Below are 25,376 nucleotides of genomic sequence, written 5' to 3' on the forward strand. Positions count from 1 at the left end.
CAGGGAGCAAGTTGTGGGGTAAGGGAGGAGCAGGGAGAACACAGTCCAGGTGGGAGAGGATGAAGGACAGACCAGGATGAGGGCCGGGGTGGGGGGCGAGGGATGAAACTAGCCTTGCCCATTAGAAGGATGAAGGGCGGGAGGCAAAGTAGCCCAGTCCTCTTTGGGCTGGAGTGGTAGGCAGTGCCAGCTCTGGTCACCAGGCAAGAGTGACAGCCAAACCAGGGTGATGGAGCCAGGAAGGCTTGGAGTCTGAGCTGGCTCCAGGAGGTCTTCCCCCAAGGGGAGATACAGGTTCCGAGAGGGTTAGAGGGGTTCATTGGCAGCTCTGGCCCCTACACACTGCTACAGCCATATGTAGCATGGTGATGAAGAGCCCAGACTCTCCAGCCAGGCCGTCTGGTTTCCAGCAGGCTGTCTGGTTTCTTAGCTCCAGCATCTGCTTGCTGTGTGCCCTTGGGCAAGTAGCTTAACCTCTCTAAACCTGGTAAGTGCTCTCTGAGCACTCAGTGATGATAACCACAGTAACTAATGACCCTCGATGATGAAAGGAGTCTACAAAATCATCCCTCTGAGACACCCCTTATATGCGGTGACCATGGAGAAGGGTCAGGTCTGAGATCTCAGAGAGAGGAAAACACTCATAACCACCACCACACTGAGACCCCTGCCCTAACTGGCCTGGTTTGTGGGCCTGCGGGAAGGAAGGCTCTGTCCCAGGGGGACGGACAAAAAACTGTGCCCGCTTTCCCATCCCTCTCCTTCTTGCCCTTGTCTCTGCTTCATCTCTTTCTGTTTTGATGTCTCACATCCTTTTTCGTGGCCATCTCTTCTTTTCTCTCTCCATCCTCCGTGTCTATCCTTTTCACGACGACGCTGCCTGAAGCCCTTTCATCAAAGCCTGGAGCCTCCCAGTATCTCCGCCCCCGCGCCTGGTTGGGGGTATCACTGCGCATGCGCATCAGCGCCCCTCCTTCTCCACCCCCATCCCCTGTCGGCGTCTGGGCCTCGTCCCCTTCTGTCTCCCTCTCCTCCCCCATCACTCCCCCCAACACTGACACCCCATTACTCCAGTCTCCCCAGTCTCAGCTTTGGTCCCCAGCCCCATCAGTCCGAGGTAAGATGGGTAGAGGGGAGGCCCGCGGAGAAGGGGAGGGGCGAAGCATCCTGCATCCCGAGATAAACAAACCCGGGGAGGGGGCGGCCTAGACTGAGGGGCCTGACGCGGGAGGAGAAGAATGGGGGACTGAACCTGGGGAAGAGGGGGGAAGTGGTAGGCGCTGGGCCCGCATACCAGGGTCCTCTGACGGCTGATGGTCGTCGCTATGATTGCCCAAAATCCAGAGCTGGGGGTGTGGGAGTCACTGGGGGCCTTGGAGCTTCTGGGGGCTCAGATCCTAGACCCTGTTGGGGGCTCTCTGTAACTGGCCTCTGTCTCCAGGATTGGCCTGAAAGCCGCCCCCAAATCTGCACCCGCCCCCCGGAGGGCCACTGAAGACCATGACTAAGACAGATCCCGCTCCCATGGCCCCCCCACTACGCGGGGAGGAAGAAGAAGAGGAGGAAGAGGATGAGCTGGTCCCTGAGGCCCCCAGCCCCACCCAGGAGCGCCGGCAGAAGCCTGTTGTGCACCCCTCGGCACCTGCCCCCCTCCCCAAGGACTACGGTAACCATCGTCCCCACCCTGCAATTTTGTTTGGAGCCATAGGTGGCCAGAGAGGTTGGGCTGAGCTCTGCTGGTGGTGATGGTGGGGAGATTCTGGGTGATTTGAAAGTGGTCTGGGTGAGTGGTGGCCATTGCATGCCCCTTTGGTTAATTTATTCATTCACCCGTTGGAGAATGAAATTGGAATAATCCTAATCTTTGATTCATGACACATCATTCAATCATTTAGTCATTCAACAAACACTTACTGAAAGCCTGTGGTGGACCTGGCTCTATGCTAGGAGCTGGGGCAAAGCATGGAGCCAGACAGACCCAGTTGTTGCCCTGAGAGAATTTACAGGCCTCAATGGCAACCACACAGATAAGTATAATGTAATATAAATATATAATTATAAGACATGATGAGAATTGTGTTTGCCAAGAATGGGATGCTGTAAGAGCTTTTTAAGACATGGTTTCTATGAGGGGTAACATTTGAGGGAGACCCAAGGATGAGTTGGGGTTTAACAAGGGAAAGGGGCAAGGGAAGGGAGTACCCAGAGAGATAACTGCAGGAGTAAAGGCTCCAAGGTAGGAAGGTGTGGAGCTGAGAGGGTATTTTCTTGGAGAAACTGAAAAGTGTCTAATCATTCACCAAGCATATTTATCCATTGCTACTAGTCTGTGATAAGATTTATGTTGGGTGATCTCTGTCATCTTCTATTAATGGTGAGTGACCCAGGCATCATCCCTGCTCTCAGAAGGGAACAAATAATAGATCAATCAGATACATTCAGATGGAGTGAGTGCTATGAAAGAAATAAAAGTTGGACATATAAAAGGGGGGGGGCAGGGGGCAGCACCTTGAGACGGAGTGGTCAGAGTGGGTCTTTCTGACAAGGTAGCATTTAGGCTGAGACCCAGAGGATGAGAAGGAATCAGCCATAGGAGAGCTGGAGAAAGATAGTTCCGGGCTATCTTTTGCAAGTGCAAAAGCCCTGGGCCAGGAACGAAAGGCAATCTTGGAGCTGTAGTAAGGGAGTGATGGGAGTCAAGGTGAGGGTTTGGCAATGACTAGATCTGGGGGGGCCTTAGCGTCCACTGCGAGGACTTTGGATAAGTGTGATGAGGAGAGAGCAGTTGGTAGGGAGGTATTTAAAAGCAGAGGAGTGGCAGATCTGATTTATATTTTTAAAAGCTCCCTCTGGCTGCTGGGTAGAGAGGGTGGAGGAGGCTTTTAGAAGGTGTTGTCTGGGAATCCCCAGCAGCTGTAAGTTCAAAAACTAGGCACCATGTTCAAAGAGTGGGCATCACTAGGATAGGGTAGAAGGGATGGCATCTGTGCTCATGTCACCCACTAGAGGTGGGTCAGAGAGGCTACAAGTTGACTTCAGTCTGATAGAAAAATAAGAACATTATCTGGGTGTCCCAGGTGACGAATCCACCCCAGGGAACTGGAAAATCTCCTTTGGAAATGTGTCTAGATGTGGCTGGGGCCTGTACCCTGGTGGAAGTCAGAGAGTGTAGGCTGCTCCCTGCCTGACCCTCACCTCCCTCAGAATCTTGCTTCTAGAACGAGGAGGGTTTGACCACCGAACATGAAGGAATCTGGAAATGTGGTCTAGGACAGAGAGGGGGCTATGATGGACTCTGAGAAGAACTTGTCTATTTGTGTATCAAAGTTGTACAATTAATTCCGCAGAGATTGATTGATCACCTACTGCATGCCAGCTGCTGTGCCAGGCCTTGGGGAGAAGGGAGTGAACAAGGCAGCACAGAAACACAGTGCTTACATCCTAGCGAGGGAGACAAGTGAGACAGGAAAAGAGGGAAGGAGAAAGGGAAGGAAAAAGGAGTAAACAAGTTAATGTTAAGCAGTGGTAGGTGCCGTGATTACAGCAATAAAAAAGGTCAGGAGATGGAGAAGGGCAGAGGTGCTGATGTACACAGAGTGGTCTGGGGAGGCCTCCCTGAAGCAGTGACATCTGAGTAAAACCTGCAACACCTTGAGAAGGCTTGAGGGAAGACTGTCCCGGGCAAGGAAAATGCTGAGCGCAAAGTGCCTGAGAGGAATTTGCCTGGCGTGTTGGAAGGACAGAAGGAGCCAGTGTGGCTGGGTGGAATGAGTGAGGGCGAGAGGGCAGAGAACACACTGGCCTCCGGTTTGTGCAGGGCCCGTGGGCTGTGGAGAGAATAGTGGTCGGTGCTTTGAGTGTGGTGGGAGCCAGGGCAGGGTCTGAGCCAAGGGGGGCTGTGCGTGCCGGGACTGTGGTTTAAAGAGGAACACAAAGGCTGATTCCTGGAGATGCTGTCTCTGTGGGTGTGTATCATCCGGATACACATCCAGAGCTATGTATCGTCTGGGAATTCATTTACTCACTCAGTATGCACTGAGTTCCTGCCCTGCGCCAGGCCCTGTGCTGGGTGTTGACAATACCACAGAAAGCAACACACATCACGGCCTAATAGGGGGAGATGGAAGTTCCTCTGGGCACCACCCTGGCTGGCCACAGGTTGGATCCTGCCCATGGGTACGTTTTATGTGTTCTACACAGTATTTGAAAAATTGGGGAGATTTTTCTGAAAAGCCAGCTTTTCTGGCTTTTTGTTTTTACTTGAGATTTAGCCAAACTGTGCCCATACTCGGCCAGGGCAACGGTGGGCCAGAGCAGTGGCAGCCTCCCTCCTCCCAGGGGCATGCAGACTCGAGGTACTGCACTCCCTCCACACTCATTTCCAGGGGTACAGTTTGCTGCTCTGTGGGATTGCCAGATCTTCCAACTTTTCAAGACACATGGGGCATGCAGAGTTTTCTGTGAAACCTCCTGATTTTGAAACCTTATGCTGGCCAACAGAAAATGCCTGTAGCCCATGCACCATGTGGTTTGAGACCATGCATTAGAGGGCATTAAAGGCAAAGGCCTAGAGCTCCCCTGCCTCAGGATGGAAAGAGGGGATCAGCTTGCCTGGCATGACTTTGAACTTCTCACTGCCCTAGCCTTCACGTTCTTCGACCCCAATGACCCGGCGTGCCAGGAGATTCTTTTTGACCCGCAGACCACCATCCCTGAGCTGTTTGCCATCGTGCGCCAGTGGGTGCCCCAAGTCCAGCACAAGATTGATGTCATCGGCAATGAGGTAAGATACTTGGGAAGCCAGGGAGGGAGAGGATGGGGTCCCTCATGTATTTGGGTAAACCTCCCTGATTCCGTCCCAGATTCTGCGTCGAGGCTGCCATGTGAATGACCGTGATGGGCTGACCGACATGACACTGCTCCACTATGCGTGCAAGGCTGGAGCCCATGGAGTCGGTAAGGTCCAAACCCCCAAGCCACCAGCCCCCAAACCTAGGCGCCCAGACATGACACCCTCAGAATCACCCAGAATCCTGGCCCTCAGACCCCCACCGTGAACCTGCAGCCTAAGATCCCAAAGCACAGTCCCTAAGGCCTAGGGCCTTCCCCACGCCCTGGGCCCAGGCTTTGGAGGAGGGGACGCAAGCTGACCTGGGCTGTCGTGCAGGGGACCCTGCGGCGGCTGTGCGCCTTTCACAGCAGCTGCTGGCGCTGGGCGCAGACGTAACACTGCGCAGCCGCTGGACCAACATGAATGCGCTTCACTACGCTGCCTACTTCGATGTTCCCGACCTTGTGCGCGTGCTGCTGAAGGGCGCCCGGCCGAGAGGTGAGCGGGAGCGTCGGGGCTTGGAGGGAATGGGACCCAGGATAAGATGGGGGCTGGAAGCAGGAGGAGGGTGCCTCTGTTGTGTGCTGGGGGCCGGGAGAAGATGTGCTGGGAGATGGGGAGACATGAAGTAAAGAAGGCAGGGCAGCTGAGTGATGGGGCAGAACTGAGGTCTGGCCTGGGAAGGGAGAAGGGACCGGGATCCGAGATGATGGTGGTAGGGTGGAGGTAGGAGGTGTGAGAGTCAGGATCCAGATATCCATGACCCATCCATCCCCGGGGCTGGACAGGACCCTTCTGGAGGGGCTGGGCTCTGCAACACGAGTCTGTGGGAGGCACTCAGGTCTGCGGGGTTAAGAGATGGACTTGAGCTGGGGGACTCTAAGGTGGCAAGGTGGCCTACGGGGGGCGGGGTGCCAAGTCCACTCACCCGGAACCCTCCTCTCTCCCACACCCCAGTGGTGAACTCCACGTGCAGTGACTTCAACCACGGCTCAGCCCTGCACATCGCTGCCTCCAACCTGTGCCTGGGCGCAGCCAAATGTTTGCTGGAGCATGGTGCCAACCCGGCGCTGCGGGTACTACATCCCTGTCCCAGCCCCCATTCTCTTCCTTCTCCTTCCTTCCCCACCCCCTTTCCCAGCCAGCGGAGGAGAGGGAGGCCAGAACTGCTTGCGATTCTAGAAGTTCATTACAAAAATCATCTACTATACATTCAACAAATGAAATGATAGCTGGTGTTTACTTAGTGTTCATGATACGTCAGGTGAACTCTATTATGAGCCCTATTAGAGAAACTGAAGCTGAGAGAGTAAGTGATTTATCCAGGGTTACCCAGCAAAGAATATCTTCTTTCAATCTTGGCTGACCCTGGGGCTGTGTGTAGATAATATTTCAGGATCGTGAAAAAAGTTGAGACTCTCTGTGAATGAGAAGGTTGGGTCCCCCCATAAGCCCTCAGTATGATCTTTGATCTCCAAAGCATCCACTTCCAACACCAGTTACTCTGCATTATTCCAGGCTCAGATATCCTGGGGAAACATGGCCTGTGTTCCTGAAGCCCTGCCTCTCCTCATTCCCCATTGGCCCAGTTGGACACCTGACCCAGTACCACAGGAGACCATTTTCAATGTTCATCCCTCACATGGTCTCATTCCAGGCTTGGGATCTTTGGGGACATGGCCTCCCTGAGAGCATGACCTACAGACTGAAGTGTGACCTTCATTCCCTGTTGGCTCCACCCCTAGTTCCACCCTCAATTACTTGAAATCCCCAGCCTGAGGTTGAGGGTGGACTTCCCTGGGGACGTGGTCTACAATTTAATGCCTCACCCCTTCTTATTCCCATGATGGCCTAAGGGATGGCCTGGATCTGCCTTTGCTTTCATGGTCTAGGGGTCTCTGGGAGCTTGGGCTCGGTGGAGGTACAACCTATGCCACTGAATTCTCACTTCCTTTTTTCCCATTGGCCCCCAGAACCGAAAGGGACAGGTGCCAGCAGAGGTGGTCCCAGACCCCATGGACATGTCCCTGGACAAGGCAGAGGCAGCGCTGGTGGCCAAGGAGCTGCGAACACTGCTGGAGGAGGCTGTGCCACTCTCCTGTGCCCTCCCCAAGGTCACACTACCCAACTATGACAACGTCCCAGGCAATCTCATGCTCAGTGCATTGGGCCTGCGTCTGGGAGACCGCGTGCTGCTGGATGGCCAGAAGGTCAGGGCCTGGGGAAAGGTGTGGAGAGCAGGAGTCAGCCCTCGTGCCTCAGAGTTGGGTCTTTGGACAGAGTGTAGACCCTCCCCTTTGTCCACCCCTCCACCCCCTCCATCCCCATCATTCCTACAGTATTTATTTCATCTAACAGTCATTCTGTGAGTGCTTCCTTTTGCCCCAAGGCTGAGCTCTCAGTCCAGGGAGGGAAGACAGATCTATCAGTTGACAGTGACAGCCCAAAATAGTCGTGGCGGTCATGAGGTAGCACAAACAGAGTGATCAGTGCAGCTCTGCACCTGTGAGTTACCCTGGGCCTTGTGATCCCCAGTCAAGGCCCACCTCTGCTCCCAGAGGCGTCAGCACTTTGGGAAAAAAGGACAGGTCAGGACAATCAGGGGTATTGTGGGATGGAGGCACCCGCTTCAAAATAAGGAGGAATGAGTCAGGAGAAGAAAAGGAGAAGGGATCCCGCATAGAGGGAGCAGGTATAAAGGCCCAAAGGGCAGAGAGAATCTTCATTTATCCAGGTATTCCAACTTTGACTTATTTATTTATCTGGTGTCCCTCAGTCTCTATGCAGACCCAGCCTCTCCTTGGGAATAAAGGGCTGTGTGTGAGCCCAGACCCACTCTTATGGAGCCTTTCTAATGAGAGACAGCCAATAAAGTAAATCCACAGTTAAGATAATTTCTGGTAGCAACAGAGGGTTTGAAAACCATTGAATGCTTGGATTTAGGGGAGCCTGGCTGGCTCAGTCAGTAGAGCATGACTCTTGATCTTGGGGTTATGAGTTTGAGTGCCACATTGGACTCTGTGATTACTTAAAAAAAATTTTTTTTTAACTTAAAAAAGTTTGGATTTAGTAAATTTCCCCTGGCTGAAGGCAAATGCTGTTTTAGCTGCTGGGGTGTTCCAAAGGCTTCTCTGAGGAGCTGATATCTGAGCTGAGAGAGGAGGGAGCTCACACACAACAATATGGAGACAGAGGAGACAGCAGGTTCAGAGGCCAAGAGGAGGGAAGGGGTAGTGTAACCAGAGGACGAAGGGGAGAGGTCAGTAGGGGGCTGGATCATACCAGACATGTAGGCCACCGGAAGGAATTTGAATCTAGTTTCTTACACAGTGAGGAACTGTAAAAGTCACATTGCGTTTCCTAATCAAGAGTTTTGCATGCATCAGCCCCGCCTGTAAAGCTTTCTGTGCATGATCTTGTCAAATCCATGTGACAATTCTGAAAGCAGAATGGGTTGACTCTTCCCATTATAGAACCCAGAAGACTGTAGGAGGCTCAGAGAGGTGAAACCTTTGGTTTGAAGATAAGAACAATAATGACAATCTGCCTCTGAGAGAAGCAGTATAGTACAGTGGTTAGAAGCTCAGGCAAACCTCAGCTTTCCTGCTTTCCAGCTGGGGGACCTGCAGCCACTGATCCCACCTCTCTGGGTATCAGTTTCTTCATGTGTAAAATGGAGCTAGTAACAGTACCCACCTCGGGTTGTATGAGGATTAAACTAATTAAAATCTGTAAAGCCCTTAGAAGAAGCCTTGGTGCATTCCAAGTGCTGTCTGTGTGCCAGGCACTATTCTGATCCCCACACCAATCCTCCAAAATAGGCACTATTAATTCACCCATTTTATAGGCAAGGAACCAGAACTTTGAGAGTGAAGCAGCCTCACACGATGATAATAGCCACGAGGGCTCACCACAACTAAACAAATTTACATACATTACAGATGTTTCAACCAGACAGCCAGGCTCTAAGGTGCATTATTCTCTCCATTTTGCAGACGAAACTAAGGCCTAGGAGGTCATTTGACCAAAGTTATGAGACAATAATAGTCAACACTCGCTGATCCCTCACTCAGCACCAGGCCCTGTTCTGAGGCTATAACAGCCCTGTCCAGTAGACCTTTCTGTGATGATGGAAATATTGTGTCTGTATTGTCTAGTAAAGTAGCCATAAGCCACATGTGGCTACTAGCCCTTGAAATGTGGCTAGTGCAACCAGGAAAACTAAATTTAATTTTAATTTCAGTTAATTTAAATTGTTGTATGTGGCTAATGGCTGTTTATTGCATTGGACAGGGAAGCTCTATAACCATTCTATAAGGTAGGTGTGATTTCTGTTCCCATTTCTTAGATGAGGACACTGAGGCACAGTGATGTTAAGTCATATAGCCAATAAATGGTAATGTCCAAACAGATTTGAGCTTAGGGCTCCCTCATCCACTCACCAGGGCTGTGCCAGGGATCTGTCATGGCCCCCCAAGGACCACCCCCGCCAAACCATATCCTCCCTTGTTTCCTCAGACGGGCACACTTCGGTTCTGCGGGACCACGGAGTTCGCCAGTGGCCAGTGGGTGGGCGTGGAGCTGGATGAACCCGAGGGCAAGAATGATGGCAGTGTTGGGGGTGTCCGGTACTTCATCTGCCCTCCCAAGCAGGGTCAGTCCCACCTGGGGCTCAAATGGGGTGGTGGTGGGGTCCACTCAGTAGTTCTGATGCTGCTGACTGGGTAATGGGGGTAGGGAGATGATGACTGGGCAGAGGGCAGAGGCTTGGACAGCTCCCAGCCTACGTTCTGTCCCCGCAGGTCTCTTTGCCTCTGTGTCCAAGATCTCCAAAGTAGTGGATGCACCCCCCTCATCAGTCACCTCCACACCTCGGACTCCTCGGATGGACTTTTCCCGTGTCACTGGGAAAGGCCGCAGGGAACATAAAGGTCAGAGGGGAGCCTTCTGGGTAGGAGGAGAGCCAATTTGAGGATATTCTGTGGGTAGCCCAGCTTCAGTGACTCAGTTTATCCTCAGGCCCAAACTCCTGTTTTCGAAGAAAATCTCTTGAGTTCTTCACTTCTATGACTCTGTTTCTCCTTTGACTTGGCACTGCCCACCCACCCCCAGTTCCTGAAAAGATCTGGGGGTTCTCTGCTTTCTATGACTTAGTTTCCCCTCAGGCCCAAGGGTTTTTCCCCAGTTTTAGGGAAGAATCTGTGGGGTTCCTGGATTTAGTGACTTGATTTGTCTTCACACCCAACCCTTTCCTTCATTTTATTTACTTATTTTTAAATGTTTATTTATTTTGAGAGAGAGAGAGAGAGACCGTGCACATGTACATGCAGGTGAGGGGCAGAGAGAAGGGGGGAGAAAGAATCCTAAGCAGGCTCCATGAAGAGCCCGATGCAGAGCTTGATCTCATGACCCTGTGATCATGACCTGAGCCAAAATCAAGAGTCAGACGCTTAACCGACTGAACCACCAAGGTGCCCCTACTTCCTTCACCTTAAAAGGATAATTTCTGGGCTCCTTACTTTTGTGACTCAGTTTTTCTTTTGACCCAAATAACTTCAGCTTTGAGAAAGGATTTGGGGGTTCTCCAGGTTCTTGACCCTCATGCCTAACCCCCACCCCCAGTTTTCTTACAGTTGAGATTGTTTCCTTTCAAGCCTAAAGCCCCCCAGTTCTTGGGAAGGTTCTAGAGTTCCTGACAGGAGCCAGGACAGAGTTTCTACCTTGGGTCTTTTTGGGTGGCATGGGGTCCCCAGGGCTGGCATCTGGGGGCCCCACTCCCTCCCCATGTACCCTTTACCCCAGGCAAGAAGAAGCCCCCGTCATCCCCATCTCTGGGGAGCCTGCAGCAGCGAGAGGGAGCCAAGGCTGAGGTTGGAGACCAAGTCCTCGTTGCTGGCCAGAAGCAAGGGATTGTGCGCTTCTATGGGAAGACAGACTTTGCCCCAGGTGAGGACAGTGATCTGGGGGGTAGGGTGGGGGCAGGCAGGCAGGGCCTTGAGGCATCCTGACACCTTACTGCTGCAGGTTACTGGTATGGCATTGAGCTAGACCAGCCCACTGGAAAGCATGATGGCTCTGTCTTCGGTGTCCGGTACTTTACCTGTCCCCCGCGGCATGGAGTCTTTGCACCAGCATCCCGAATTCAGAGGTGAGCCCAAACTCTAACCCAAACCCAGGGCACTTCCCAGAACCCTGATTCCCCTGTTAGATGTCTCTTCCTCTTGTACCAGCAGGACAGTGTGGATACCCACCTCCACACCGTAGCTCTTTCTGCATAGGCCCCATGGGTTCAGCTCCTCTTGTGACTCTGACTTCTCCTACTCTTATGTCTCCCCAGGATTGGTGGATCCACTGACCCCCCTGGGGACAATGTGGGAGCCAAAAAAGTGCATCAAGTGACAAGTGAGTTGGGGCTGGAGTGTAAGAGGTAGAGGAGGAGTGAAGGTTTGGGGATAGGAGGGTCATGGGTTTTCAGGTATATGCTGGTGGCAAAATCTCCAGTATTTCACAGGGGACATGGGGTCCAGGAAAATGATGAGACAGGATCCCGAAGAGGATAGATGCTATGGGGTATGGGGATGTTAACAACAAGGCTCTGGGCAGGCACTGGGGACATGAGTAGGTATTGAGGGACACAGAATATTATTGATAAGAGGTCCAGATGGGTATTGGAATGTGGGGTCGAGGTGGGTACTGAGGACATGGACAAGTATTAATGACAAGGAGTCTGGTTGGGTATTGAGGGTCTGTCATCCTGTCACCTGAGACCTTGCCCTCTCCTTCAGTGACACAGCCCAAACGCACTTTCACGACAGTCCGGACCCCAAAGGACATCGCATCAGAGAACTCCATCTCCAGGTGTGTAGCCAACCCTTGGCCCACCTCCTGTAGGATGTTCAGGGAGAGGTTGCACAAGGCTGGTGGACACAGGGATCTGGACTTCTGGTTGGGGCTGGAAATAGAGGTTAGGAAAACTAGTGGCTAATCAGCCTACCCAGAAACAGTTTTTAGGGAGTGAGCTCCCACACTGAATTCTGGGGACTTTCACCCTTATGGGGCAGGTAGAGGAGGCAGAACACCTTCCACGGCACAGGAGTCTGAGAGGGCACAGCCAGACAAGTAGAGACAGAATCCAGAAAGACCAAATCCAGATGTTCCCTGCATCAAGGCGTGATGGATATGATTCTCCTTTCCAGGTTGCTCTTCTGCTGCTGGTTTCCCTGGATGCTGAGGGCAGAGATGCAGTCTTAGAGGCCTGGATACCTGACAGAGTCACAGAGTCCCCTCTAGCATCTCCTGACACAAGGAGCCCCTGAATCACCCTGAGATAGAGATTCCCAGTAACACATCCAGAATAGAGACCCCATTAGCCAGCCCTGGATCACTGAGGCCCCATTATTAACAGATTCCCTCATGATAACCCCCAAATACAGACCCCAAGGTACCCAGAAAGAGATTCCTTGAGTGTAGCACCTTCAGGCTAGTCCCTATCCCCAACCCCTCAGAGCAGACCCCCAATAACATATTTCCACATCACCTCAAATGATGGTGACCTCTACATAATGCTCCAGAGCAGAACATTCCTGAATCATTCATTACTGGATCAGAACCCTCCCCCATTAACAAAGACTCCTCCTCTGTCAAGTCCCCTTGAAATAAACATAGGTCATGCCTCCAGAGCAACAGAGTAACAGACCTACATTTAACATCAGTCCCCTCAAGATGTTGTGACCCCCCCCATGGTCACCCCAAAAGCTTACACTGCAATCAGAGACTCCCTACATTAACAAAGACCCCTGTTCTTACAGAAGAGACACACATTAACCAGTCCACTGTCACCCCCAATTTACAGACACCAAAACAGTCCTGGAAGTGCTAATTACAGGACCCCTAAGTCTTCCTACCCTCTGCGCCCTCAAGAAACCCCCAGTGCCTTGTATGAAGCCCACCCCACATGGCCCACAGCCCCTGTGCTGGTCAGGCTCCCAGAAAATTCTCTATTTTTTAAGTAACGACTTCCCCCTTTGGGGGACCCCAAAATTTAGAGGCCCCATTCTGTGACTCTCGGGATCCCAAACCCCAGAGTACAAGTCCCATACTCCCCTGTGTCCCCAAGTCCTACAGCCCCTAGAGGATCCCAAGGCCCTAACTACCAGGATCCTCAAATCATGGAATCCCCAAATCCCCAGGGAATCCCAAATTTAAAAATTCAATCCCAAGCCCCCAGGAAACCCCAATCACGGAGGTCCTTGTGCCTGGGATGGAGGAGACTGCAGTGAGGATATGCATCCCGGGCTCCCAGGGCACCTCAAGCCCACTTCATAGGCACCAGGAGACCCCAAACAGGAATTCTCATCCCTGGAAACTGGAGCACTTCAATGCCCTGAGTCGTTGGATCTCAAGACACCCAAATGCAAAGAGCCCCAGCCCCAAGGGAACCCCACATCCTAAAGCCTCCATCTCTAGTACATGAAGGGCCCCAAGGCCTTGAGGGGATCCCAAATCCTGGAACCCCTATTTCAATCTATGTTCTGGTCACAGGTCCAAAACACCAAATCTGAGTCACTGGCCCCAAAGGACCTCACAGCACTCGAGCCAGACCAACGGCCTGAGGGAGAACCTGAAGGCCCAGGGGGTCCAGGGTGGACCCGGGGCCCTGACCACCAAGGACAGCTCACGACTGCCCCTTCACTGCATGTCCCTGAATTCAGCATGACCCCTGTCCCCTTCAATAAAGATGTTTCTATGGTTTCTCTGTGTACGGTCAGTATTTGGAAAGTTGTGGGCCTCCCTCCGTATTGCTGGGGAAGTACGAGGGAGGAAGTCGTTCCTTCAATCCATTCTCCCTGCAGCTGGGGTATGGAATGATTCAGCCTGCGGGAAGTCGTTGTGATAGTCTAGTCTTCCAGCGGGTTCCCCTCCCATCTGGCCCCGTTCCAAGGGTACCCCTCCCATCTGGGCCCACTCCACTGTGTGGGCGGGTTGGGTTCTGGAGTTCTGATTGGTCAGTACCAGATGAAGGCCCGTCTCCGAAGGATCCCCAGTGGCTCAGAGGCCAGGAGGTGCAGCCTATCATAGACGAGAGTGAAGGGGCGGGGCAATAGTGGGTGAGAGCGCCGATTGGGTGGAAGGCGGACCCTTAGGACCTTTGAGAGTTCCCGTTGGTTTGAGAAAACGTGCGTCAGGAACGTGGAGCGGAAGTGACTGGGAAGGGAATGGGGTAGTTTAATTCGGGTATTGGAGGGGTACTCTGGTGGACGGTCAGATTTGGGGGTGGCTGGGGGGCGGAGATGGGTGTCCAAGAGGGCTGAGAATGGGGATCTAGGGAAGCTCAGATGGGAGTCCAGGGAAACTCAGAGTGTGGAATTCTAGAAAACTCGGGGTGGAGAGTCTAAGGGGTTCAGGTAGGGAAGAAGGTTTGAGAGGAGTCAAGCTCCGGACTAAAGGCCCAAGGTTGCTACAGGGAAGGGGCGCTCGGGAGGGGAAGTGTGAAGGGGTCCGGAGTGGGGGGATCCGAGGAGACTGAAAGTGGACCTGTCTGAGGAGACTCAGATTGGGGGCACGCGGGTGTTCAGAATGGGGCATCTGAAAGGGCTCGAGGCGGCAGGAGGGTGCATGGGGAGTTTGAATGTTGTTAGAGACCCAGACTCATGGTCGCAGGTTTGAAGTTGTTAGGATGGCATCTCAAACTGTTTGAAGGGGCTTTGGGGTGCAGCCCTGGAGGCTATGCGTGGAGCTCTTGGGAAAGGCTCCTAGTGAGGTCAGAGGATATTCTCTGTGAGAGGCTTAAGGGGCAGAAATGTGTAGTTTCGTGGGCCATTGTGGATGAAGTTTGGGGCAGTGTTCTGGGTACTCACTGTGTCCGGGTGGCTTTTGAGATGCTGAGGACTCAGGTTTTAGAAACCAAGTGAGTTTCACTGTAGGGCCAAGGTGAGGCCCTGGCCCTTGATAAAGCAGAAAATGGGATCATAGCCTGAGGGTGGGAGGCTTGGTGACTTCAGAGTATCCTCCCCTCCCCCACAGGACTGGGTGCATGGAGTTGGTGTCCATGGAGGATCAGGATGCCAGGGTCCCAGCCCTGGAACCATTCAGGGTGGAACAGGTTGTCAGACTGGGGGTGCAGAGGGTGAAGGTGGGGACTAGAGGGTGGGGGATAGAGTGGGGATAGGCAGGCCGACTCCTGAGTTTGTGGGCTTGGACTGCTCCTTCCCTCCAAATTCATTCTTACCCTCAGGGTACAGCCCCACCCTCACCCCCACTTCCCACCCCCAAAATGGGCATTAGTCCTTTGACTTCAGGCCCTAGCCTGTTTGGGAACATCTGGAGACCCTTCAGAGGGAGGGTCTGCTCAGTGATACTAGAGCCCCGGTGTAGGTTGAAGGGCCACACCTTCATGGGGATCTCTATCCTAGGCACCACCTGTAATCTACTATGTCCCTGACTTCATCTCCAAGGAAGAGGAGGAGTATTTGCTTCGACAGGTAACCCCAACACCCTTCTGGTTTGTTTTTCCCTCCTTCCCAGATCCCTCCCCAATCTCCAGGTTCTGTGTGAGAGTCCCTAAGGCTACAGTAAAGATCCTGGCAGGAAGGAGAGTGACATCCAGCACCCATCCCTCATCTTCCCTTTTCCTCTCTCAGGACCTGCTGGGGTGTGTCAGAGCTTTTCCCAGGAAGCTTAGAAGAAACCAAACTGATTCTGAGGAAGGTAGTTCTTATGCAGCTCAGATTCCCGGTGCTGGGATAGCCCAGTGCAGCCTTCAAAACAGATGTTACTGAGATCAGATTCGTTATGCTAGAAACACGGTTACAAGTCTTATACCCTCTGTGCTGAGATAGCCCAATCCTGCTATCATAGAGAAAAGGAGGTTATAAACATAGGCTGAGATAGCCCGGTTCAGGCCCTTGAGGTTTGGGGAATTAGGAATTTGCAGTTTCAGATTTCTGTGCTGACATAACTCAGGCATCAGAATGCTACAGAGTAAACTCTTCCCTCTGCTGAGATGGCTCAGCATACACTCTGAGTCTTGGGAATAAGGTTACTAAGCTCAAATCACCTGTGCTGAGATAGCCCAGTATTCTGTATTCTATTCTTAAGGTTTAGGGAGAGAAGAATTTAAAAAGCTCAGATCCTTTGGAGTCTCAGACCGTTAGTCGTAGAGCACAGATCTTCCCTGTGCTATCTCAACTAGTGTTGTCTAGTTTGAGTCCCAGGAATAAGTTAGCTACAGAACACAGACTCTTGTGCTGAGATAGCCCCTTCCAGCCCCATAACTGTGAAAGGAATGAGATTATCGAATAGAGTACATATTTCTTGGAGATTGCCTGTTCTAGACCTTTGGGATTTTGGCTGTGGAGAGTTTTCTTTCTTTCTTTCCCTTCCATCCTTCCTTTTTTTAAACATTTATTCATTTCTTTTTTTTTTTTTAATTTTTTTTTTCAACGTTTATTTATTTTTGGGACAGAGAGAGACAGAGCATGAACGGGGGAGGGGCAGAGAGAGAGGGAGACACAGAATCGGAAACAGGCTCCAGGCTCTGAGCCATCAGCCCAGAGCCTGACGCGGGGCTCGAACTCACGGACCGCGAGATCGTGACCTGGCTGAAGTCGGACGCCCAACCGACTGCGCCACCCAGGCGCCCCAACATTTATTCATTTCTGAGAGACAGAGAGATGGATTGTGAGCAGGGGAGGGGCAGAGAGAGAGGGAGACACAGAATCCAAAGCAGGCTCCAGGTTCTGAGCTGTCAGCACAGAGCCCAAGGCGGGGCTCTAACTCACAAACCGCTAGATCATGACCTGAACCGAAGTCAGACACTTAACCGACTGAGCCACTCAGGCGCCCTTCTTTCTTATTTTGAGAGAGAGAGAGAGAGAGAGAGAGGTGTGAGTGGGGGAGGGGCAGAGAGATAAGGAGTGAGAGAATCCCAAACAGGCTCCGCTCTTCAGCACTGAGCCTGAAGCGAGGCTCAATCCCAAGAGCTGTGAGATCATGATGTGAGCCGAGATCAAGAGCCAAGACACTTAACCAACTGAGCTACCCAGACACCCGGCAGTGGAGCATTTTCAAAGTACTCTCTGCTATGCTGAGACAGCCCAGCTTAGCACATTTTCTCCCTCAGGTGATAGGAGCAAAGAGGTTCCAGAAGTCGGGCTGTGCTGAGATAGCCCAGGATTCAGGAAATTACAGAGTGCACACTTTACTGGGTTAAAAAAGTCCAGTCCAGCCCAGAGCTCTGAGTAGTTTCAGACCACAATTGTGTAGCTCTGGTTCCTTTCCTTGACCCTGGTAGACACAGGGTAGAGGTCAAACAACACAATCCTGGGAACATTCTATCTCAGAGAATAATCCCAGAGATTCTGAGATGACCCATTTGCACCCCAAGTAGAGGGCCCTATGTTGAACTGGGTGGTAGGATCAGTGAGGGTGGTCCTGAAAAAGGACTGATCCCCTCCCCACCTCCTAGGTCTTCAATGCCCCAAAGCCAAAGTGGACCCAGCTCTCTGGGAGGAAGTTACAGAATTGGGGTAAGTGTCCCTGCCTTGGGGGCATGGGTGATTTGGGGATATAGGCTGGGGCAGGTGACTCAGATTGGATAGTCAAGACACTGGGTGGGTCCATGAGGGCTCAATGGGTTCCCAGGGACAGGCGGATTCTGAGGGGTGAGTGGAGGTTCTGAGAGGTTAGGGATTTCCTGATAAGTTGGGATATCTCAAAGTGTCCAGGGGTTTGGAGAAGTCAGGAAGCCTTGGAGGCGTGGGGTAATGATCTCCAGAGTCACAGGTTCCCAAGGGTCAGAGTACTGCCAACCACTAGAATATCCCTAATGGGGGTTCCAGGTGCCAGGGCTCCTTGGTTGGGTGTCCTCAGGACCCCATTCCCCTCTCCCAGGTGGGCTCCCCCATCCCCGGGGGATGGTTCCTGAGCGGCTGCCTCTGTGGCTCCAGCGCTACGTGGACAAAGTATCTGACCTCAGCCTTTTTGGAGGTCTCCCAGCCAACCACGTCCTTGTGAACCAGTATCTGCCTGGGGAGGGCATCATGGTAACCACACACCTTCACCCCGACCCCCAGACTTCCGATCCACCATGGGGCAGGGCCTTATGTTGACCCACCTCTACTCATTAAGCAGCCACATACCCCAACCAGGCATTCACCACCTCATCCCAAGCTGGGGTACCCTCCTTGAGCCCCAGAGGGTGGGGGGGGGTGTGGACTCCTGCCCTGTCCAGCCCTGGTGCCCACTCCCCAGCCCCACGAGGACGGGCCACTCTACTACCCGACCGTCAGCACCATCAGCCTGGGCTCCCACACCATGCTGGACCTCTACGAGCCGCGGCAGCCAAAGGACGATGACCCCGCAGAGCAGGTGGGCCCTGAGACACTGCCCCAGCCACTCGTGGGCATTCTGACATCCCACATCCTCCAAGAAGCCCCAGTCCCTCCTGCTTCCAGGGTACCCCTGATGCTCTCCCAGACACCTTCCCCGGTCCCCTCCAGGAGTACACCCATATGCTCCCAGACTCCAGACCCATCCATTTGCAGGGTGCCCTAGAAATGATATCTATAGACACCCCAGTAGCCTCACCTGCTAAATGAATGCCCCGATGCCCCACAGATCCCCTGGCCCCACATGTTCAGAGTGCTCCAGTGGCCCAAGGTCCATATAACCTAAGTAAGACTCCCCAATACTCCCAACAGACACCCATATCCTTGGATACCCCAACACCATTTACTCATGATTGTTCCTGACATCCTCTTAGACATCCTCTCTTTGCCCGCTGCACAAGGCTCCCCAACACAGACCTCTCTGCCACTCCAATAGTGTAGATCTGCCTTGAAGGACACCATCAGATTCTTCTTGGGGCCTCAACCCATGACTGATTGCTCAAGGACCCCCCAGATATACTGACTCCCTTCTGTGGGGGTTGCTCGTGACAGTGGCTTCCCTGACCTTTCTCTCAGTGATGCATTTCTGATACCTCATGGTTCACAGAAACTCCCCTGAACACTCAGCTGCTCCTTTTAGCCCTACATGCTCTTGGGTAGGCTGACATCCCCTTCCAGTGTGTGGGTGTCCTCAAGCATCCCGATGTCTGCAGACAGGCCCAGACCATACTGGCTCCTCACCACCTCACTGTTACTACCCAACCCCCGCCCCTCCTAGCTTCAGCCAAGCCCTCAGTCCAGTTCCACCGTTTCCTAGGACTGCAGGTCCCTGGGTCTAAGTCCCAACCCCTTGGGGATCCCAGGTGCAATTCCCTTAGGCACCCCCATCTGCAACCACTTTCCTGCCCCCTCCCAAAAGACTGCTTGCCCTCGCTCCCTGCCCCCCTTCCCCCCCCCAACTGAGACACGTAGGATTTCCCCTGCAAAGCTCCGTGGGAGCACACTTGCCCCTCAGCCTTTGCCCCTGGGAACTCGCAGACCCTTGCCCCGCTGACCATTAAATTCTGCTGACCACTACCCCCCTTGACTTCTGAGGGGCCCGCTGAGCTTCATCCCGTCCCGCAGCCCCGGTCCCCGCCCCGGCCGACCACCTCGCTGTTGCTGGAACCGCGCAGCCTCCTGGTGCTCCGTGGCACCGCCTATACGCGCCTCCTTCACGGCATCGCAGCTGCCCGAGTAGATGTGCTGGACGCCACCTCCCTGCCACCCAACGCCGCCGCCTGCCCGTCTGCGCGGCCGGGAGCCAGCCTGGTCCGTGGCACGCGCGTCTCGCTGACTATCCGCCGGGTGCCCCGCGTGCTGCGCACCGGCCTCCTGCTCAGCAAGTGATGCCAGGCGCCCGCCCTGCTCACATTCCCGGGCTCTCCACCTCCTGACAGCTGTGACCCTGTGACCTTGGAACCCTGGGGCAGAGATGGCTCCCCCCTCCCCCCCCCCCCGGGTTATTTATTTTCCCAGTAACTTTGTGGGAACTACAGGAAGAGGCCCCATTTCAAATAAACCAACAAAAATCTTTCTTTGGTTTTGGATGGAGTGGGGGGGGGCGGGGGCAGATGCGGGTTCCTGAGGGGTACGGTGTCTGGGACCTTGGATGGTGTGGGTCCTGGGGTCAGATGTACAGGTCCCTGAGTGGGGCAGAATCCATGGCTCATGAGGGGTCAGGGTTGTATCGGGAAACCCCTTAGGTGGGATGAGTGGGGTGAACCTGGGAGGTTCCGCTAACTGGCAGGCTAGGGAAGAAGGAGTTAAGTGGTGCTGCTGCCACCTGAGCCGGGCATCAAATGACCTGAGTCCAGTTCTGCTAGTGAGGAGGTGGAGTTGAGCCTGCCCCCAGGCCTCTGGCTGCCTCAGGCCTGTGTGAGTCCTGCTGAGGAGGTCTGGGGGGATGCCCCTGGCCAGGAAAAGAACTCTCACTGGGGATCCTCACTGACTCTCTGTCTCCAGGCTCCCAGCTATGGCCCTCCCCCCACCTCTGGGCCCTAGATTCCCCTCAGAGCCCCTCAACTACCCCGCTGGAGCCCCTAGGGAACTGGACATTGCTAGATGCACCATCTGCCCTGCATCTGGAGAGAAGAGAATCAGGTAGGGGCTGGGCTTTGGAACTTAGATCCCAAAAGGGTGGAGGCAGTAGCAGGGGCATTTTGAGGTGGGGGAGGTACTATGGCTATGATCACCTAGGGACATGGGAGGGGCACCTAAGGACAGGGGTAGGGTAGGGTGGATAATGGACACCTAGGCTCAGCCAGAGGCCTGTCAATGCCTCCTACCTCCCAGACCAGAACAGGCCCAGAAACTGGGGCAAGACTCCTTGGACCCTCCCGAACACTTCCAGGGTGGGCTGAGGGGCACTGAGCCTGCTGCTGGTCCCCTGAGATTGCCAGCACCCTCTTCCAGTGAGGACCCAGCTGGGGGCAGACACTGTGAGGTGAGCTGAGGTGATCCAGGCCCCCTTGTGCCAGCCCCCACCTCCTCTCCCCCAGAATTTGGCCTCCAAACTGGGCATGAGGTGATGATTCTGGAAAAGTGTTGGGCATCTGTGGGGGGAGGGACACTCCAGAAAATGATTCTTTACCAATCACTATAGAAAATCTTTATTATTTTGCCAACTGGGAGAGAATTAGCTCGTCATTGACCCTGGTACAGTCCCATTCCTTGTGGGGATATCCAGCCCCATTACCCACTCTCTGTTCAGACCCCCAAGCCCCTTATGTCCACACTTCTAGGAGCCTTGAAAACCTGGAGATTCTGTCCAGGCCCGGCTCCACTGGGAAGGACTCCAGGTGGGAGCAGCCCTGGTGCAGACCAGAGATGGACTCTGCTACAGAAGGAGCCTGCAGAAGAGGGGTGGCAATGGAAGTGGGGGCAAGGTCTGGGTTGGCCCACCGACCCTGACTCAGTCCCCTGTGTTCCCCAGCACCTCATCTCTGGCCAAGAAGTATTGGAGGCTGAGCAGGACAGCCTATCCCTTTGCCTGTTGGGGCTGGGCCTCCGGCTGCAGGACCTAGAGCAAGGCTTGGGGCCCTGGGCATCAGCCCAGAGCGGGATGGTCCAGCTGCAGGTGGGCAGTGGGAGGCAACGGTATGGGAGGGTGAGCGGGGCCTCAGGAATGGGTACCAGCTTCCTGGGATGGGAAATGCGTTTACTCCATGTTCTAGGTGTCTGGGTAAGAGAAGGGGGAAGGGATATAACTCCAGGTAGTTGATCTCTGGTGCTCCTGGTGTGTGGGTGGGGGGTGGGAGTGGTGTCCAACCTTCTGTCCCCAGGCCCTACAGGCAGACCTATGTGGAGCAGCTGAGCGTGTAGATGCACTGCTGGCATTCGGTGAGGGGCTGGCACAGCGGAGTGAGCCTCAGGCCCGGGCATCCCTGGAGCAGGTCCTGAGGGCCCTCAGAGCCCACCGAGACGGCATCTTTCGGCGACTGTGGTGGCTGCAGGCCCAGCTGGTCAGCTACAGCCCGGTATGGCCCACCCTGGCAGTCCCCACCCAAGGTACCAATTCCACAACCCCCATGACTCTGTCCTCTGACCAGGTGTTCGAGGAGGCCAGTACACTGGACCAGGACTTGGAAGTTGAGGGGGACTTGGACGGGCCAGGACCTGGTGGGGCCTGGGGGCCCTGGGCACCCAGTGGCCTCCCTACTCCTGCAGAGTTGGAGTGGGACCCGGCAGGGGATGTTGGAGGCCTCAGGCCCTTGGGGCGAAAGACAGCCTGGACACCAGGAGCTCCCTGTGAGCTATGTGGCCACAGGGTCCCCGAGGGCAGGGGACAAGGCCTTGAGGTGAGAGCAGGTAGGGGACACCCTTCCTCCACAGGCACCCTTGGGATACCTCTGTGTGCCTCCTAGTAGGGTACTTCCCTTTCAAGGGGGTCTCGGTGGCTCTGTGTCTCCCTCTATCTCTCTCAGTGTCTCTTTCTTGCTGTCTCAATGCTGTCCCCCTCCCTCCCCCTGCCTCTCTCGGTCTCTGTGTCTTCCTCTATCTCAGCCTCCTGGTTTTTCAAACATTCCAAATTCACTCCTATTTCAAAGCCCCCAGACACATGCCCAGCTCACTTCCTCACTTCATTCCTGTCTCTCCCCAAATCTCACCTCTTCAGAGAGGCCTGTCCTGATCTCCAAACATTATCACTCCTTAACCTCTTTATTTTCTAACAGCACTTACCACATCTTGACATCGTACATTTATTTATTAATGTACAGTCTCTCTTTGCTAGAATATAAGCTCCGTGGATGCCAGGACTTTTCCTATTTGCATGCCCACCACATCCTCAGATTCTAGAACAGTGCTGGCATGTAATGGACCCTCATTAAATATTTGTTGAGTGAATGAATAAGTAATGTCTCTTCTCGGTTTCTTCGGCTCTGTCCCTCTCTTGTCTCTCCCTGAGATATTTTTCTTCCCCCAGAATCTCACCTCTGTGACAACCCCATCTTGGCCTTTGCCCAACTTTGTGTCTGTCACTAGTTCTCTGAAAACTCCCACACCTTTATTTCCCCACAGGACATGCTCATGTCGGGCTTCAGCCACCGGAAACAGTTAGCAGGTCAGCGAAGACGCTCCCTGCTCCGGAAGCCTCAGGTGAGATGGTCCTCAGCCAGCTGTATCACTCTGGAATTTTGATGGCAAGTGACAGAAACCTAACCCAAATGGAATTACACAAAAAAGGGGATGTAATTTTTTTCATGTAACTGACAAGGCTGGGTGCTGCTGAAGAGATCTCAAATGCTGTCAGGGCTCAGTCCTTTCCTCTTTCAGGCTCTACGTCTCCAAGGTGGATTCTTTCTCAGCAAATGGCCACCCCAATACTCCCCCAATACTGAATACTCATTTCCCACTGGTATGCCCACCCAAGGAGAAGCAGGGTGCCACCTACCTGCTGGCAGCAATGTCCCAGGGCTGCCTCCCACTTGCCCAGCTTGGGTCATGGCCTGCACCCTGAACCAATCACAGTGGCCAAACTGATGGAGTGCTCTCATTGGCCAGATCTCGCTCACATGCCCAGTCACGGAAGTGGAGACATGTGGGGTCAGCCACATAAGAACCTGAAGGGCTGAGAGGGGGGCGGCATGATACCCTCCACCCACTGTACAAATTGAGCCACTGTTACCAGGAGAAGGAAGACTGGATGGAGGGCAGGCACAGATACCCACTACACTGGAGAGGGTTGGGAGGGTTCCAGGAAAGAAGGAAAAATAAACTCAGCCCCATAGGTCTTATGGTAGGAAGGAAGAGTCCAGAGTAAGTGTCCCTTCCATCCATTCTGCTGCTGGCTGCTGTCTCCCCTTAGGACAAGAAGCAGGCATCTCCCAACCTGCAGGATGTGATGTTGGAGGTAGACCCTGGGTGAGATGCTCGGGAGATGGGTCTGGGGGTGGGGGGTACAGGGGCTCATAGTGGCAGCGCACCATAGTTTCAAAATTGCATTTCTCTTCACAGAGCCCCTCCTCCTGCATCCAGGTGGTCCCTGACCTTCCTCATTCTCCTCCTCTTCCTTCTCCTCGTGGGTGCCACATTGCTCCTGCCACCATCAGGGGGGTCCTGCTGCTCTCCTGCCCGACTGGCCAGGACACCTCATCTGGTGCTCAGCTATGTCAATGGTCCCCCCCCAATCTGAGAACATGGCCCAGACATATGTAATAAATGGTCAATGTCCAAGGATGTGTCTTAGTCCATTTGGTCTGTTATAACAAAATAACAGACTGGGTGGCTTATAAACAATGAAGTTTATTTCTCACAGTTCTGGAGGCTGGGAAGTCCAAGATCAAGGTGCCAGCAGAGTGGCTATCTGATGAGGGCCTGCTTTCTGCTTCATAGATGGTCACCTTCTCACTATGTCCTCACATGACAGAAGGGGCAGGGAGCTCTCTTTTATAAGGATTCCAAATTCCTTTTATGAGGAATTCACTGTCACAACATAATTATTTCCCAAAGGCCTCACCTCCTAATACTATCACATTGGGGTATTAGGACTTCAACATATGAATCCTGAGGGAGGCACAAACATTCAAAGGATACTGGGTGTTTGAAAACTCAGAATTTGGGATGCAGTCCTGGTGTCTGGGCAGCCCCCTCCACAGATCTCTTTGCTTTGAGTGTACAACACAGAACTGAATCAGCCCATCTTGGATTGGGGTCCCCCAGGCCCCGAGGCAAAGATTCAAGCACAAGTAGTTTATTAGGGAGGTGACCCCTAGGCAGACTGATAGGGGAGTGGGAAAGTGAGCCAGGGAAGGGAGTTAATGAGTTGGTTGCTGCTCTGGGCATCTGGGGCACCATCCCACTAGGGACCTCTGCGAGACTGTGTGGGACACACTCAAAGTTGGTCCACCAAAAGGGTGAAGAAGTTGTGCCATTTATGTACCAGCTTCCATCTCTCATTGGTTAAGGACTGTTCCTGGAGATGTTAACTCCCCACCACTTCCAGTCTATTCTGCCTGTCAAGGCTCCTCAGGCAAAGAGGCACAGGTGCATCCGTACAGGTTCTCCATTCAAACATTGTACATGGCGGGCTCCCAGGCTGGGCCATCCCTGGTGTAGGATTATGAACCCCCCTTCCCCAGGGTCCTGATGACACCAAGCTGAATTGTCAGGGCTCAGTCCTGTAGTCTAGTCCCCAGCCTCAGGTGTCTAAGCTCAGCCTCTCCTCAGAGTTTATGCTATCAGGACAAGAGGTAGAACAGGACTAGACTCAAGTACAGAGGCAGAACCCTTGCTAGGCTCCTGGATGTACACTAAACACACATCCCTTCCTTAATGCTCACAACCACCCAATGGTGTGTCCCCACTTAACAGAATGGAAGCTGAGGCTATAAAGGGGAAGCCCTGGCCTGAGGCCACACAGGGAACAAGAGGCTGAAGCCCAATTCCCACTGATTTAAGTGGAATGGGAACTGATTTGGGGGGGCGGATAACTGAAAAGTTCAGGCTGCAAGGACAGCTGGATCCGGGGGCACAAATGGTATCTCTCCCAGTTCTTTCCTCTGGTTTGGCTTCACTCTTACCTAGCAGTAGCCAGAGTGCCCCTCAAAACCTCTAAGCATACATCCCACCAATTCAGCAGCCAACAGGACAATCACTCTTCCCTTACAGCCCAAAGC

General features: G+C 53.5%; 3 protein-coding genes across 8 annotated transcripts; all 3 read left to right on the forward strand.

The window, feature by feature from the left end:
- Nucleotides 1-431: 431 nt before the first annotated feature.
- CLIP3 (CAP-Gly domain containing linker protein 3) lies at nt 432-13,582 on the forward strand. Its single transcript, XM_047078197.1, has 14 exons — nt 432-1,117; nt 1,442-1,666; nt 4,644-4,783; nt 4,863-4,956; nt 5,168-5,329; nt 5,789-5,907; nt 6,805-7,041; nt 9,350-9,485; nt 9,634-9,762; nt 10,634-10,777; nt 10,856-10,979; nt 11,169-11,233; nt 11,617-11,689; nt 12,028-13,582. The coding sequence occupies exons 2-14, from the start codon at nt 1,501-1,503 to the stop codon at nt 12,080-12,082; spliced, it is 1,644 nt and encodes a 547-aa protein (XP_046934153.1). The 5' UTR covers nt 432-1,117; nt 1,442-1,500; the 3' UTR covers nt 12,083-13,582.
- Nucleotides 13,583-14,098: 516 nt separating this feature from the next.
- ALKBH6 (alkB homolog 6) lies at nt 14,099-19,558 on the forward strand. 2 transcript variants are annotated; one of them, XM_047078204.1, is made up of 7 exons: nt 14,099-14,738; nt 14,855-14,933; nt 15,244-15,312; nt 17,298-17,358; nt 17,702-17,874; nt 18,063-18,199; nt 19,345-19,558. In XM_047078204.1, the coding sequence occupies exons 1-7, from the start codon at nt 14,482-14,484 to the stop codon at nt 19,457-19,459; spliced, it is 891 nt and encodes a 296-aa protein (XP_046934160.1). In that variant the 5' UTR covers nt 14,099-14,481; the 3' UTR covers nt 19,460-19,558. The 2 variants fall into 2 exon arrangements, with proteins under 2 accessions (XP_046934160.1, XP_046934161.1); XM_047078205.1 differs by lacking the exon at nt 19,345-19,558 and having other exon boundaries at nt 17,723-17,874; nt 18,121-18,186.
- SYNE4 (spectrin repeat containing nuclear envelope family member 4) lies at nt 19,447-23,934 on the forward strand. 5 transcript variants are annotated; one of them, XM_047078199.1, is made up of 9 exons: nt 19,447-19,530; nt 20,224-20,361; nt 20,554-20,704; nt 21,194-21,337; nt 21,543-21,737; nt 21,810-22,058; nt 22,780-22,857; nt 23,567-23,622; nt 23,716-23,934. In XM_047078199.1, exons 1-9 carry the CDS (start codon nt 19,460-19,462, stop codon nt 23,891-23,893), a joined length of 1,260 nt encoding a protein of 419 aa, XP_046934155.1. In that variant the 5' UTR covers nt 19,447-19,459; the 3' UTR covers nt 23,894-23,934. The 5 variants fall into 5 exon arrangements, with proteins under 5 accessions (XP_046934155.1, XP_046934157.1, XP_046934154.1 ...); XM_047078201.1 differs by having other exon boundaries at nt 21,543-21,722; XM_047078198.1 differs by having other exon boundaries at nt 21,543-22,058.
- Nucleotides 23,935-25,376: the final 1,442 nt, after the last annotated feature.

This window comes from Lynx rufus, unplaced genomic scaffold (assembly GCF_022079265.1).
Source record: "Lynx rufus isolate CCGP_SWC_20201006 ecotype Redwood Valley unplaced genomic scaffold, mLynRuf1.p SCAF_16, whole genome shotgun sequence".
Taxonomy (NCBI): Eukaryota; Metazoa; Chordata; class Mammalia; order Carnivora; family Felidae; genus Lynx; species Lynx rufus.

Bases quoted from the DNA above. Each gene is read 5' to 3' on its own strand.
- SYNE4 (XM_047078198.1), top strand. From the start codon at position 19,460: ATGTGCTGGACGCCACCTCCCTGCCACCCAACGCCGCCGCCTGCCCGT. The intron at 20,705-21,193 runs GTGAGCTGAGGT...TGTGTTCCCCAG, and splicing joins CTGGGGGCAGACACTGTGAG to CACCTCATCTCTGGCCAAGA. The intron at 23,623-23,715 runs GTGAGATGCTCG...TTCTCTTCACAG, and splicing joins ATGTTGGAGGTAGACCCTGG to AGCCCCTCCTCCTGCATCCA.
- ALKBH6 (XM_047078204.1), top strand. From the start codon at position 14,482: ATGGTCGCAGGTTTGAAGTTGTTAGGATGGCATCTCAAACTGTTTGAA. The intron at 14,934-15,243 runs GTTGTCAGACTG...TCTCTATCCTAG, and splicing joins AACCATTCAGGGTGGAACAG to GCACCACCTGTAATCTACTA. The intron at 15,313-17,297 runs GTAACCCCAACA...CCCACCTCCTAG, and splicing joins AGGAGTATTTGCTTCGACAG to GTCTTCAATGCCCCAAAGCC.
- CLIP3 (XM_047078197.1), top strand. From the start codon at position 1,501: ATGACTAAGACAGATCCCGCTCCCATGGCCCCCCCACTACGCGGGGAG. The intron at 10,778-10,855 runs GTGAGGACAGTG...TTACTGCTGCAG, and splicing joins GAAGACAGACTTTGCCCCAG to GTTACTGGTATGGCATTGAG. The intron at 11,234-11,616 runs GTGAGTTGGGGC...CCTCTCCTTCAG, and splicing joins AAAAGTGCATCAAGTGACAA to TGACACAGCCCAAACGCACT.